Source organism: Drosophila albomicans, chromosome 3, assembly GCF_009650485.2.
Source record: "Drosophila albomicans strain 15112-1751.03 chromosome 3, ASM965048v2, whole genome shotgun sequence".
Classification (NCBI taxonomy): Eukaryota; Metazoa; Arthropoda; class Insecta; order Diptera; family Drosophilidae; genus Drosophila; species Drosophila albomicans.
The window spans coordinates 23,651,090-23,663,663 of record NC_047629.2 but is presented as its reverse complement, the minus strand read 5'-3'; the positions used below and the strand labels follow the sequence as shown (position 1 = coordinate 23,663,663).

At 39.7% G+C, this 12,574-nt stretch overlaps 6 protein-coding genes across 7 annotated transcripts; 3 read left to right on the top strand and 3 right to left on the bottom strand.

Annotated features, from left to right (window-relative positions):
- The first annotated feature begins 448 nt into the window (after positions 1-448).
- Positions 449-1,194, top strand: LOC117570600 (general odorant-binding protein 99a). The gene is made up of 2 exons (XM_034252343.2): positions 449-614; positions 674-1,194. Exons 1-2 carry the CDS (start codon positions 570-572, stop codon positions 1,061-1,063), a joined length of 435 nt encoding a protein of 144 aa, XP_034108234.1. The 5' UTR covers positions 449-569; the 3' UTR covers positions 1,064-1,194.
- Positions 1,195-1,397: 203 nt separating this feature from the next.
- LOC117570566 (polyadenylate-binding protein 2) lies at positions 1,398-4,279 on the bottom strand. The gene is made up of 7 exons (XM_034252297.2): positions 4,119-4,279; positions 3,954-4,052; positions 3,500-3,726; positions 2,820-3,221; positions 2,618-2,751; positions 2,481-2,546; positions 1,398-2,079 (listed from the first exon to the last, which is right to left on the bottom strand). Exons 3-6 carry the CDS (start codon positions 3,596-3,598, stop codon positions 2,507-2,509), a joined length of 675 nt encoding a protein of 224 aa, XP_034108188.1. The 5' UTR covers positions 3,599-3,726; positions 3,954-4,052; positions 4,119-4,279; the 3' UTR covers positions 1,398-2,079; positions 2,481-2,506.
- Positions 4,280-4,504: 225 nt separating this feature from the next.
- LOC117572110 (uncharacterized) lies at positions 4,505-5,232 on the top strand. Of its 2 annotated transcripts, none has more exons than XM_034254730.2 (3): positions 4,505-4,562; positions 4,654-4,890; positions 4,946-5,232. In XM_034254730.2, exons 2-3 carry the CDS (start codon positions 4,719-4,721, stop codon positions 5,230-5,232), a joined length of 459 nt encoding a protein of 152 aa, XP_034110621.1. In that variant the 5' UTR covers positions 4,505-4,562; positions 4,654-4,718. The 2 variants fall into 2 exon arrangements, with proteins under 2 accessions (XP_034110621.1, XP_034110622.1); XM_034254731.2 differs by having other exon boundaries at positions 4,527-4,607; positions 4,665-4,890.
- A 26-nt stretch (positions 5,233-5,258) lies between these two features.
- Positions 5,259-6,422, top strand: LOC117572108 (snRNA-activating protein complex subunit 3). The gene has a single exon (XM_034254727.2). It carries the CDS (start codon positions 5,259-5,261, stop codon positions 6,420-6,422), a length of 1,164 nt encoding a protein of 387 aa, XP_034110618.1.
- A 277-nt stretch (positions 6,423-6,699) lies between these two features.
- LOC117572109 (uncharacterized) lies at positions 6,700-8,650 on the bottom strand. Its single transcript, XM_034254728.2, has 3 exons — positions 8,299-8,650; positions 7,722-8,235; positions 6,700-7,656 (listed from the first exon to the last, which is right to left on the bottom strand). Exons 1-3 carry the CDS (start codon positions 8,471-8,473, stop codon positions 7,185-7,187), a joined length of 1,161 nt encoding a protein of 386 aa, XP_034110619.1. The 5' UTR covers positions 8,474-8,650; the 3' UTR covers positions 6,700-7,184.
- A 1,997-nt stretch (positions 8,651-10,647) lies between these two features.
- On the bottom strand, positions 10,648-12,568 carry LOC117572107 (nuclear pore complex protein Nup50). The gene is made up of 3 exons (XM_034254726.2): positions 12,242-12,568; positions 11,116-12,185; positions 10,648-11,049 (listed from the first exon to the last, which is right to left on the bottom strand). The coding sequence occupies exons 1-3, from the start codon at positions 12,462-12,464 to the stop codon at positions 10,711-10,713; spliced, it is 1,632 nt and encodes a 543-aa protein (XP_034110617.1). The 5' UTR covers positions 12,465-12,568; the 3' UTR covers positions 10,648-10,710.
- Between the last annotated feature and the right edge of the window lie 6 nt (positions 12,569-12,574).

Here is a 12,574-nt window from a genome sequence, read left to right as displayed (position 1 = left end):
TTCTTTTAGCTTCAATTTTTGAAGAGTTTTTTCAAATATTTTCTATAGAAATTTCATATTATGTTCCCTTCATACTTTTTATTTAAATTGATCTGTTTCATTTTCTGTTCAAACGGGTTCGCTTGTAAAATTTATTTTTATATTTAAAAAAAAATTTTAATTTTTTGCAAGTATTTTTTGCTACTGCTTGGAGGTTTTTTTTACGAATTTGTAAATAGAATATTAATTAAGTTTCTCTTCAAGTAGCAGATTACTTTGGAAAATTATCATCCACTCATGTTCTTCCTATAAACAAAAATTAGTTTTTATAATAAAAAACAAATTAACATAAATATGTCTAGCTATTTTAAAGCTATGAAATGAAGGCATCGAACGGCATCTCTGCTGCGACGACTCAATTGAGCGCCACTCAAAATGAACGCCAACGATGCCTTCCACAATACCTTCGGCTGTAGCTCAGAAAGATATAAAAGCTCGAGTACACCAACAAGTAGCCATCAGTAATCACACAGTAGCAAGTCAAGCGTGACAATTCAAGCTCAAAAAAAAAAAACATAAATCCTGCAAATATGAAGAACTCCGTTGCCATTTTGCTGTGCGCCCTGATCGGTCTGGTAAGGAATAAGGTATAATCTAATCCCAGATTTCTGTTATTAACGGGCCTCCTTTCCAGGCCTCCGCTGCCGAGTACAAGCTGCGTACCGCTGAGGATCTGCAGAAGGTGCGCAAGGAGTGCGCCGAAGCCAACAAGGTGACAGAGGCCTTGGTGGCGAAGTACAAGACATTCGAGTATCCCGACGATGAGATCACCCGCAACTACATCAAGTGCATCTTCAACAAATTCGATCTGTTCGAGGACACCAAGGGTTTCAAGGTTGACAACCTTGTTGCGCAGCTGGGCCAGGGACGCGAGGACAAGACCGCGCTGAAGGCCGATGTGGAGAAGTGCGCCGATAAGAACGAACAGAAGTCGACTGCCAGCGCCTGGGCATATCGTGGCTTCAAGTGCTTCCTCAGCAAGAACCTGCCCCTTGTCCAGGCTGCAATCCAGAAGAAGAACTAAGTTTAAGCAGTGATTGTGCCTCTAGAGAAACCATATGCACACAACACTCTCTTCCAAGGATCCGTGAATGATGATCACTTACAAAACTGCACTTTGTTTCAAATATGAAATAAAAATCGTATAATAGCAAAGATTTCAAGTTTCTCATTGTCTGATCCTTTATTTATCTATATTTCAAAATCACACACACAAATGCTAAAAGGAATTGATAAAATAAGAATGCTTATTATACTGCAATAGATCAGCTTTCAATCGGGGGCCCAACATCCATCTCAGCATCTCGATATCGGCTTCTCGTCTATACCTCGTCCCACCCCAAAGGAAAGGCATTGAAAAGTTGTTTAATTCGATTATATTTCATCTTCATCTTTTCTGTATAATCAATTTTCTTCCGTACTCTCTATATATATTTTTTCAAATATATAAAACAAGATTATTATTTATCTTGATAATTATTTTTTCTATTTTTTGTCGTACTTTTTTCATCTTTTGCGTGTCTCTTTCATTTTTTAGATTTTTTTGTTTTGCCATCTCGTTAGAACTTCTTTTCATTCTATTCTTTTTTTTTAATTTAAATGCTGCTTTTGTTTGTCTTCTTTTTCTTAATTGTTTTTTTTTACCAACTCTTTTTCCTCATATTTTTTTTGTAATTAGGCAGTATAAATATTCTTATTTATTTTAGTTGATATATTTTTTTTATTACTTTTGAAAACTTAAAAAGTGTGATAAGGGGTGTTTTGTGGTGTTGGGTGCTTCAAAAAACATTATAGCCAAATTAAATATTTTTCTTTTTCCTTGTTGATTTTTATATCATTTATTGGTTTTCATCTTTTTTTTTGCGCCTATTTTTGCAAATATTTTTTTTTTCGTTGATGCTGTTGATTTTTTATATTATTTCTATATAATATATATATTTTTTGTTGGCGTCATCTTGTTGTATCTTTTTTGTTTTGTATTTTTATTAGCAAAGAAGTTTTGGCAATAAAATGTTTTTTGAAATTATATATTAAAAAAATCTGAAATCAAATATTAATTGGATTAAAGAAATGTGTCAAAAATAAAAGAGAATATTGTTGTTGTTGAAGCGTCCCGTCCAAATGAAAAGAGGAGACAGCAGACAGACAAAGGTAAATTTGGCCAGCAGGATATGTGGATATCACAGACATTTCACTGTTGGTGCACTTTAAAAGCATTGTGATTTGCTTTTAAAGTCTATGTATTGAGTTTACACAGCACAATTTCTTTAAGCATTATATATGAACTAACGATTATATTGCTGTTTTTGTAGTGGACACGGACGGTTAATGGAAGTAACGGATTACTCTAGTCGAATATGACTTAAGCAGTCCTCAATACGGTTTAATTATTTACCCCCTTTAAGATGAATTATTTTCATCTATGATAAGTTTGTACTTACCTTACTATAAGTTAAGAAAACAATAATCAATACGGCGCATAGTAATTGGCACGTCCACGGTAACCTCTTCTGGAACGAAAGACAGACCGGAATTAGCACATATCACAACCAAAAGATATACAATAAAGCGAGCTTACATTGCGCGTCGAGCGCCACGGAAAGTGGAGTGACAACAGGCACGTGAGACGCGTGCTCCTCGCCCGCGGAAGCTGCCACGAGCGAAACGATTTGTGGTTGATAATCCTGGACGGTTTGTGCGCTTCGACATGACCTGCAATGCATAAAAAGAATATATGTATAGTCTTGATTTGGTTAATTCAATATATGCACCAGACTTACTTTGATTTGACGTCCTCGGAAAAGAGTTTCGTTCATGGCCAGTGCAGTCTCAACATACTCTTTTGAACCGAATTCAATATAAGCAAATCCCTTAGGATGTCCGTCGGCCTTGTTACAGAGGATAGTCACACGATTGATGGTACCACAGCCATGGAAGTGTGTTTCTAGCTCCTCAGCGGATGCGCCATAGTCGACATTGCCCACGTACACGGACCGTGTGTCAATCTCCTGTTTCTCTTCGAGTGAAAGCGGCACTGTGGCCAGACCGGTTGTTGAACCGCCAGCCATTTGTTTGTCTACCTCCGATTGCATTTGCTTGATTTTTTCAGCCTCCTCCTCCATCTCTTTGACGCGTGCCTTGATGGCTTCAAGCTCTGGATCGATCTGCATGCTGCCCTCCTCCTGTTTTTTTTTGTATTAATTCAAGTAGTAATTTTATTTATTTAAATCGCAATTGTTGCGAATATTTAATATTTAAAATGCCCCAAAATTCGGTGTGCTTTTCAGGCAAAAGCGAATTTAAAATGAATGGAGCAGGCGACGCTTCGAAAATGGCTGCCGCTTTGTTTCGCAAAAGCTTTCGAAAAAAGCTTTTACGCGAATTTCGATTGGCCTAGCTTTCGACTCTTTCAAGGCGAAATAAAACTCGTTTTAGTTTTGGCGCTCACACTACAACTCACCTCAGTTTCAGTCACAATTTCAGTCTCCTGGTCGCCGTTTGTCTCATCCAAAGACTCCAACAGCTGATCCTCATTTAAAGTAATGTCTTCATCTGCCATTTCTGTAGTTACTTTGTTTATGTGCGTAATTTGAACTTTGGTGTTTTGTTTATGTTTACGAAGTTTTCAACTATATCGTGCAAAGAGCTTACAGCTACACTGTGGTAGTTATCGGTTATCGTAATTCACTGCAAAAAGAGAGCGAAAAATACAGTTGCAATCTATAAAGACCTCACGAAAAGAGAGTAGTATTCGATAAATTGAACGTGTCAAATTCTATATTTTACGTACACAAACAATTTTATATTCCATATTATTTAACTGTCTGATATGAACGCAATAAAAATTGATGTCTCATCGCATACACTCTTTGTATGCGTTTAGAATACAATTTCACGCACACACTCACACTTACGTCAAATAAAAGGCAAGGGGCTGATGCTGACGTTTCTGCGTTCGCTCAAAATGGCCGCTGGCAATGATAGAAATCCGCACGCTCTAATTACGCCTAAAACTGTATTTTAATATGCATTTGATTATTTCTTCTGTCCGGTTACGTGAAATGCTTTCTTTTTCGAACCTGTAGTCACAAGATGTGGCTGTATAATTTACAAATATTTTTGTATTTACAGTATAGTCTGACACTTTTTTCACAGAAACAATTTTTTGGCGTAAAATGCAGCGAAAATATATTCGCCTCGTTATTAGAGACCAATGTGACCGCTCCGAAAAATAAGACAATATACCAAATCCACAAATATATTAACACAGAACTTATGAGTCAACTTCTATTTCGTTTACCTATCTGTCCCATCAAATTATTTATTAAACAACATGATTGCATTCCAAATAATTTTTAAAGAATGCAAGTTGGTTTTTTTAAAGTACTTTTATTTAAAAGTATTTTACCAGTATATAAAAATATACCAAAAATTTGATAATACAGTTTAACAGCTATCGATAATAGTTTTCGGCTTCCATTAAATACAATTAAAGTATTTCTTGGTTTCATCATTCTAGTCAAGTTAAGAACATTTTTTTAGTAAATTCGATTCATCACAAATAATTTGTAAGTTTTACTAATAGTGACACATTACTTTTTGCTTGACATGCAGCTCCATCGTAGCTAGACCATCTTGAGTTTACGGAAACGGCGCTAATCAGAGAATTCTTCCTTTGAATGATGAACAACGATTCAGATTCGGAATACGAAGAAACCGAGTATTTGGTGTATGCAGACTTTAAAAATCATTTGGCGCCACATCAATTGAAGCACGAAGATGCTGCATTCAAAATAATTGGCATTGAGACAGACACGCCAATGGCCGAAGTAAATGGCAATATCTTCAAAGGTAACAAACAGGTCTTAGATTATAAATAATTCTATAAAAGGCGAATATTTCCTAGGTTCTTATGATATGTCATTGGGCACAAATTTATTTTTTGAGAAAGATAATAACAGTTCACCCGGAGATCCACTGTTTGAACCCGTCTGCCGACAACAATACAAATACGTGACTAAAACGGACAAAGTAATCACCTTCGAGCGCACTTACATCGAGAGCCTGCAGCAAGAGAAGGAAGTGCAGAAGGGAGAAGACGAGCAAAAGCAAGTGGAGGAAGCAGAGCAACCAACGTTAAAACTTAATATTACCTACAAAGAAGCCATTAACAAGTTTGGCGACGAACTATAAAGTGAAACTAAAAAACGCGTTTCATTATGGAGCATGCAGTGGAACCACCGCAACCGCCAATAAATCTAAGTAAATTCCTAGACGAATTTAAAAAGAGCACTTCATCAGAAGGCACTGTGCCCTTTTACTTTGACAAGAAGTTATCCTTCACCGAGGATGTGAAGGCCAGTTGCTCTTTGGACCTGCTCGCCTCTCCAGATGACAATTTAATTACCAACTTTGAACCAGGCACGGAACTGCAACGCTCCCAAGCCCCAAAGCCGCAACCAAATAAACATATACCCAGAATCTACACAGCCATCAGTGAGCATAAAGCAAGTTCACGACGTAATCCATTTTCCCGAACTCAATATAGTTATCGCCTAGTGCCGGAACCGAAGTCCAATGAAGCTGTGATACTTGAGGAGTTCGAACTTCAGATTACAGCTCGCATGTATAGACCACCACGTACCGCACATCGCGACTACAAGCTGGAGCGTCCTGTTTTTGCCGAGGAATTCCTCTGCTTGGGCTCCAACTATCTAAGCGAGTTGCGTGACAAAATCAACTGCGTTTGCAATGGTCGAAGGTTGGTGGACATAAGCGACCAACCAGATGCGGAATTGCCAGTGCTGGACACTGATCCTGCTTATTTTTTCATTTACAATACATTCTACAATGACACACGCAATCCCAACAATTGTGATTATTCGCAAACCGTCTTGAACTGGGCGAAGACTGCACACGGTCTGCAACAGAAGCAGTTCCAGGTGGCGTCCATGGAAAAGACGAGATTCATAGATCTCACTGTGAGTCTAGGCGCACCTATGCAATACCTGCATCACGGCGCCTGCGAGCATTTGTTTGTGTTCTCACAAGTTGAAGTGTTGCGTCCTCACACCAAATACCTCGATCGCAGTCTGTATCCCTTGATGCGAGCCCTCAACAGTTTTAATCGCCGGGCGTGCTTCTTGTGCGGTCAGCGTGCCTATCATTTTATTGTGGAGCAGTCGACACGCCAGCTCTACGACCCCTCATACCTATGTCGTAGTTGTTTCTACAGTTTTCACTATGTGGATGGCAAAAAAGTAGGAAAATTCAAGGCATATCGCTTGTACGATCACACAGGAGAAAGAGATGCTGATGAGTCCGAAAGCCAGGATAATAGCACCGGCAGCGATAATAGTTTTGAATTAGAGGAGGCAACTTAATTGTATTTAAAGTTTAATTTAATATTTTTTATTTTGATAAAATATATGCAAAACATAAATGATGCATACGCGGTTTTGTTAAATAAATGTCATACACACTATAACAATAGTTGATCATCGACATGATCATGTTAAATATATATTTAATTTTTATATACTTATACATTTGTAGTATATTAGCAAAAGTTAGTGTCGACATTAGGAATCAAAATGCAAATGTAACGCAAGTCAGTTGAGCTCTTAACAAATAGTTGATTTCTCTTTCAAGACCTTTTTCGCTTTAGTCATACTATATAAATACTTTATAGTGTAGCAATATCAATGGTTGTACATAGAGTTAACCAAGAGAAAATTGGGTGTAAAACTGGGGTAGTTAATACGACTAATTTGTTGCCAATAACATATGTGTGATGTATTCTATATAAATATGTATGTATGCATGTATATACGAATACAAATACTTATGGACTTACGATAGCTAATACAGTTATAGAGTAAAAACATACATATTTAGGTTGTAGGTTTTATAAGTTTATCAATTTTTCGTTTGTGCGTGTTTAATTGCTTGTTTCCTTTGACTTGTTCCAAAAAACAAAAGTTTTTGCTGCGTTTCCTTTCCTAGCAAGCAATACCATCAATATCAATAACTTTATTTTTAATATTTTGGCAGTGCCTTTAGCTGCCTTGCGAACCTCTTTGGTTTTGTCACTGTCGTTTTTAAAGCTATCACCAGCAGCTGATAGTTGGCAATGTATTGTTGGCCTAGCTTTGGAATACCAATTCACGCTCAACGGACAGATACTCCAACATTTGCGCCGGCACCGGCAACTTGGCCAGATCAGCCATTGGCATTTGTCGCTGCAGCACACGACGGCACAAATCCTGCAGCTTGGGCATATTCAAGTAGCGGCTCAACGGATACTTGAGTATGACTGGAAACGGCGGCTGCATTTCGTTTGGCACTTTTACAAAGCATACGAAATTATCGTTCGTACAGCGATGCAAAATGTCCTCGATCATCTCCACAATCGATTCATATTTCAATTCCTCAAAGTGCCAAAATTGATCGCGATATTCCAGGCGATAATGTAACGTCACATTGACAATGCGAAAGCTGAGCGTAAATTGGGAACCGCTCGTTTCGGAATCTCGCACTAAAAACGATCCCGTTGGCTTATCACTCAGCTGCTTCTGGGAATCGCGTCGCGAGATTTCGCCCCAGTACCAGACTTGACTGTAATAAACCAAAGAATTTGATGAGAACCGGTTTTTCACGTATAAGTTATGTATTGTTGGTACTTTAGCATTTCGGAACAGGCCTTGTACATGACCTCATTGGGCGCCTCCTGACGCTCCAGCCACTTCTTAGTGATGAAACGCATGTAGTCATGGGTAAATGGTAGTGTGGGCTCCACGCGTATGGCTGGCGTTAAAAACTCGTACATAGCATCCGTTGTGCCGCCATCACAGTCATCACAGCAATCATCGCCCATCGAATGCCAATTGCGAAGCGCACTCAAGCCCAGGCCCATTCGCTTGCGTATGCGCGAGAACATGGTCTTCTTATTGTTGTTATCCTTGCGTTTGCGCATCGCTCCATTATTGCTGCTGCAATCGCTGGCCAAGGCATCACCTGTTCCAGCTGCAGCTGCTGTGTTGCTAGAGCAGCTTGCCTCGAGTGTACCGCCAAGAGGGGGTTCATTATTGTTGTTTTGCAAATGCACTACTGTTGAACTGCAGCCAGAATCCAATTTCTTTCGCCTAGTTAGCGAATGGAACCAGCTGCGTTTCTCTTTCGGATTTGTTGTTGCTGCTGCGTTTTGCAATTATTTTGATAAGTTATAAATTTGTCGAATAATGTGAAATCACTACTTACTCTGATCAACGCTGCATTGACTAGCTGGCAATCTGGGACGATTGCGTGCCGCAGCGTTGCCTACTGCCCCCGCATTCCCACTGACCCCTCCGCACGAGTTTGCAGCAGCAGCACCTTGGCCTTGGTTTTGGCTCTGAGAGTTTGTGCTTGAGGTGTTCTTCCCACCGTTACTCATCTTTCACGTATTGCACGAGTGTGTGTCTGTTGCGTTTTGTATCACATACTTAGCCTTAATAGGAATTCGGATGACTAACTTAAAATTAATTGATAAGAATTAAATATTTGTTTTCGTTTTCTTTGGAGCAGTATACAAAATGTAGAAGGGTTTTTTGTGCAGGTATCGATGCTAAGATAAAACATTTCTACTCGATAATTTTCCCTTTCGAATTCGCAAGCAATAACGATAGGCGAAGTAGCATTCAAATAAGTATAAAGAATTTAACAGATTTTTATTCATTCAAACTTTGCGAATATTATTTCTTTAGTAACCTTTGAAGATTCAGTAAAAATGTTATAGAGGATTTTTATATTGTTAAAAAATAAAAAAATTAAGTGGTGTTGCTTTGCTTGTATCAGATGCCAGATGCCAATTTTCGATATTTCTGTATTTTGGATGTGCGTCAAGATAGCTCCGCAACTTTAGCGTCACATATCGATAAAAAAATATCGGCTAAGAAAATGCTTTCGCGGTAATAAAACGAATATTTTATAAGTTTTGTTCTTGGTCTCGAGAAAATGCTAAATTTGTTTAATAATAAATTAATTTATGTTATTAATCTGTATTACTTCGACTTTTCGATGATGAATAGTACATCCATGCGCGTTGACTTGTCTAATTTCTTCAATGACGTCCGTCAAAACACACTTATTTGGATATCAGACTGCTGGACCAACATCAAGATGTGCAGGATCACATTCAAAACATTTTTCGGCTGGTTTGTTAGCTGTTCGATTATGAATTTCAAATTTAATTTAAGCGTTGGAATTCATTTTTAGACAAATATCAGTCTGTTAACTAAGGATGGGTGTTACTTGTCTCCTAAAGAGTCAATCAAAGTGCTGCAATCCGTCGAGTCTATTAAAACATTTACATTGAGCACAACTTGTAGCTCTGAAGAGGAATTGAGGGAAGCCTCCACAGTGTTTTACAATGAAAAAACGAAAGAATTATTCAAGAGATATGGATATTGAAATCTCCAGCTCAACTCCTAATAATCCAAAGCGAGCGAAGGGTACAAATAATATAGGACAACTCAATTTGCAGGCAGAAGAAACACCTAAAACAGAGCATTCGTCTAGAAAGAAACGCTCCGAAAATAAGTCGAAGTCACAAACGACAGTGATTGATGATTGCGACGACGATGTAGAATTGGCAGAGAGCAGCAAGCAAACCACACTCAGTAGAAGTAATTCAAGCCGTCAGAGCAATAGACAAAGCCCAAGAGAAAAATCGTGCGCAAAGCGCTGTCAAGTTCAAAGCTTCAATGTTGAATCCTCCTCCAATAATGTCGCAGATGTCGAAAAGGAGGAGGCTGAGAAGCAACAGACAGATGAAAATCAATCAGAGCTAGAGATGGCCGCAGAGATCAGCAATGGTGGAGTACCTATAGATATACCTCAAGTGGAATTTCGATGCGTACTAGAAAAAATGAGCCCTACTGTGCGCGTCTTTAAATTACCAATTGAAAGAGAAACTGTAAAGATACTGGAAAATATTGTAATTCCTGCACCGGAACGTAGCACAACACCCCATAAAAATAAAGATAGTATCATTGTGCCATTGGAAGCCCAAGCCGCAACCGCTAATGAAACCAAGGAAGCTGAAGTAACCGAAGTACCGAGGTCAAGGCCAAATGCGACTACTCAGCCGATTACTGATCTGGAACACATCCGCGATTGTACCTGAACAGAGTCTGTTCGAAACAGATTCCGAAGATGATATCATGGTGCTGGATGATACTACGATGGAAGCGTCAAACTCTTTTGAGATCATAAAAGATATGCTGGATAATGCGGCGAAACTTCCATCATATTTAAGCTAACCGAGACAAAAGGAGCCTCAACAGCCTAAGAAGACTAATTACATTGCAGGCACCTGCTCCTACATCAATCGTCGTACTAAAGCTATAACAATCACTGTAATTGGTAAGCGAGTGCAAAAGACTTAACGAACCCTAATTAATCCGCAATTATTACAGCAAGTGACAGCGTTCCTAAAAATATATTGCGTAGTTACGTGAGCAATCTTGAGGATTCCACCGATGGAACACTTATTTTAAATGTCAATTTTCGCGACTTAATTGATTCCAAGGTAATGGTATCAACGGTGGATTGAGAAGATCTTCAACGTTTACATTTCCATGTTAATATATTCTGAAAAAATTATATAAACGATCAAATATATCTGAAGTCTTAGATGGAGTGCGTCTTAATTTGTTCTAACAGCTCGTCCGCCTCGTCGCTAGTCTTAACACGCAGCAATATAGACATAGCCTTGCTCTCCTCCGGCGTTGGCACGCACACCATCATGACATTGTTTTTGCCCATGCGCTGACATGGCAGACCTTTGCTCAGAATCAGATTGATTAGAATGTTGCCCAAATTGGTGTCAGCGCGAACCAGCATTTGAGTCTTATCGGAGTCTTTAACGGGCTTCAAGTACAAGGTGCCCACACCACGATCCGAAAAGTCTTTGTCCTTCTTCACAAATACCTTGCATCGCTTCGAAAAGGTTGCATCATCCTCAACAACCTAATAAATATGAGAATGTAATTATCCATTTGATGATAAATTTAAAAAATCCAAAGAAGTTAATACCTTATTAAACTCCACTTTGGGTGGCGTATCTTCTTCATCCTCTGCATTGGCAGCTTCAGCGGCTTCGATGGCTGCTGCTGTTGGCGGTTTCACATTGCCAAATGAAAATGTAGTTGAAGGCGATGTAAACGAAAAACCACTGGATGCAGCGGACTCACTAGCTGGCTTGCCAAAGCCAGCAAACCCACCTATAGCGGGCTTATCATCACTGCTCTTCAAGCCAAAGCTGAAGCCATTTGTTTTGGGCGGCGATGTAGCTGGAGGAGCATCTGAAGTTGTACTCTCTTTGTTGCCGAAACTAAAAAAGCCCGGCTTGGACGACGAATCCGAATTGGTCGCGGTTGCAGACGACTTGAGGCCAAAACTAAATGTAGCTGAAGCTGGTGCGGTGCTAATTGCATCTGGTTTGGCGCTAAAACTAGAGCTCGTCGATGCCGTGGAAGTGGTTGTAGTGCCGCCGCTGGTCACAGTGCAGCTGGGCTTTTTGGCCAAGGGTGCTATGGCAGGAGCGATTGTGGTGCTGGGTTTGCCAAACGAGAAGCTCGCAGTAGGAGTTGCACCCACAGATATTGATGTTAATGGAGTCGTTGTATTACTAACGTTGTTATCCTGCTGCACTTCCTTTAAGAAAGTGTTGTAGCTGTCAAATACAGGTGTCAGAATGCAACACGGTGTTTTATCCAAATGCTCCTGCAGAAATTTCATCACGGCCATATTCAAACCGATCACATCGTCCCGATATTGATTGGATATAGGAGGTGCATTTCCAGAGGAAGATTTATCGGCGGGTACGCTGCTCTTAAACATGGACTTTCCCGGTTCACAAGCAGAAGCATTGCCAAAAATTGAAGACGATGCTGGAGCTGGCGGCAGATCTTTACTTGTTTCCGATTTTTTATTTGCTTCGAAGGCAAACATTTTGGTGGAGGGCGTCGTCCACTTTGCATCGGCCTTGTCAGTGCTGGGCGCACTTGGCTTTGCTGCGGCATCCTTACCCGCCAAATTACTAAGAAATGCAAATGGGGAGGAGCCGGCACTGGTAACTAAAGACGCCGCTGGCTTGCCGAAGCCTAAACAGCACACTTGTTATAAATACGTTGTATGTTAAGAATGCTGTCAAACATACCTGAAAAGCCGCTAAACACGCTGTTGCTTGCTTTGGGTGTTGCTTCATCTCCATCCCCATCCAATCCACCGGCATCTACCTTGCGCCGTGTGGCCTTCTTGATAACGCGTGTTTTTAGCTCTTCTGGCGGCGCTGTTCGGAACGTTCCTCTTTCTTCGGGCTCATCTTCTTGATCCCAGTTGTCGTGGTTCAAGTTTGTTGTAGCTTGTCGTTTGCCAGCCATTTTTGTTGTCGATAAATTAAGTAAATTATAATTATTTTCTTGGCGACAACTTGTAACTCCTCAAGATTTCTACAGCAATAAATGAACGATTTCAAGTTAGAGATGTAGAA

What these genes read in the sequence shown, in the direction of transcription:
- LOC117572108 (XM_034254727.2), top strand. Translation starts at nt 5,259, where the DNA reads ATGGAGCATGCAGTGGAACCACCGCAACCGCCAATAAATCTAAGTAAA.
- LOC117570600 (XM_034252343.2), top strand. Translation starts at nt 570, where the DNA reads ATGAAGAACTCCGTTGCCATTTTGCTGTGCGCCCTGATCGGTCTG. An exon ending in TGTGCGCCCTGATCGGTCTG is followed by an intron (nt 615 to 673) that starts GTAAGGAATAAG and finishes CCTCCTTTCCAG; the next exon opens with GCCTCCGCTGCCGAGTACAA.
- LOC117572109 (XM_034254728.2), bottom strand. Translation starts at nt 8,473, where the DNA reads ATGAGTAACGGTGGGAAGAACACCTCAAGCACAAACTCTCAGAGCCAA. An exon ending in TCAATGCAGCGTTGATCAGA is followed by an intron (nt 8,236 to 8,298) that starts GTAAGTAGTGAT and finishes TGCAAAACGCAG; the next exon opens with CAGCAACAACAAATCCGAAA. An exon ending in GCCTGTTCCGAAATGCTAAA is followed by an intron (nt 7,657 to 7,721) that starts GTACCAACAATA and finishes GGTTTATTACAG; the next exon opens with TCAAGTCTGGTACTGGGGCG.
- LOC117572110 (XM_034254730.2), top strand. Translation starts at nt 4,719, where the DNA reads ATGATGAACAACGATTCAGATTCGGAATACGAAGAAACCGAGTATTTG. An exon ending in AAATGGCAATATCTTCAAAG is followed by an intron (nt 4,891 to 4,945) that starts GTAACAAACAGG and finishes AATATTTCCTAG; the next exon opens with GTTCTTATGATATGTCATTG.
- LOC117570566 (XM_034252297.2), bottom strand. Translation starts at nt 3,598, where the DNA reads ATGGCAGATGAAGACATTACTTTAAATGAGGATCAGCTGTTGGAGTCT. An exon ending in AAATTGTGACTGAAACTGAG is followed by an intron (nt 3,222 to 3,499) that starts GTGAGTTGTAGT and finishes AAAAAAAAACAG; the next exon opens with GAGGAGGGCAGCATGCAGAT. An exon ending in TCCGAGGACGTCAAATCAAA is followed by an intron (nt 2,752 to 2,819) that starts GTAAGTCTGGTG and finishes TATGCATTGCAG; the next exon opens with GTCATGTCGAAGCGCACAAA.
- LOC117572107 (XM_034254726.2), bottom strand. Translation starts at nt 12,464, where the DNA reads ATGGCTGGCAAACGACAAGCTACAACAAACTTGAACCACGACAACTGG. An exon ending in CGTGTTTAGCGGCTTTTCAG is followed by an intron (nt 12,186 to 12,241) that starts GTATGTTTGACA and finishes TGTGCTGTTTAG; the next exon opens with GCTTCGGCAAGCCAGCGGCG. An exon ending in CCAAAGTGGAGTTTAATAAG is followed by an intron (nt 11,050 to 11,115) that starts GTATTAACTTCT and finishes CATATTTATTAG; the next exon opens with GTTGTTGAGGATGATGCAAC.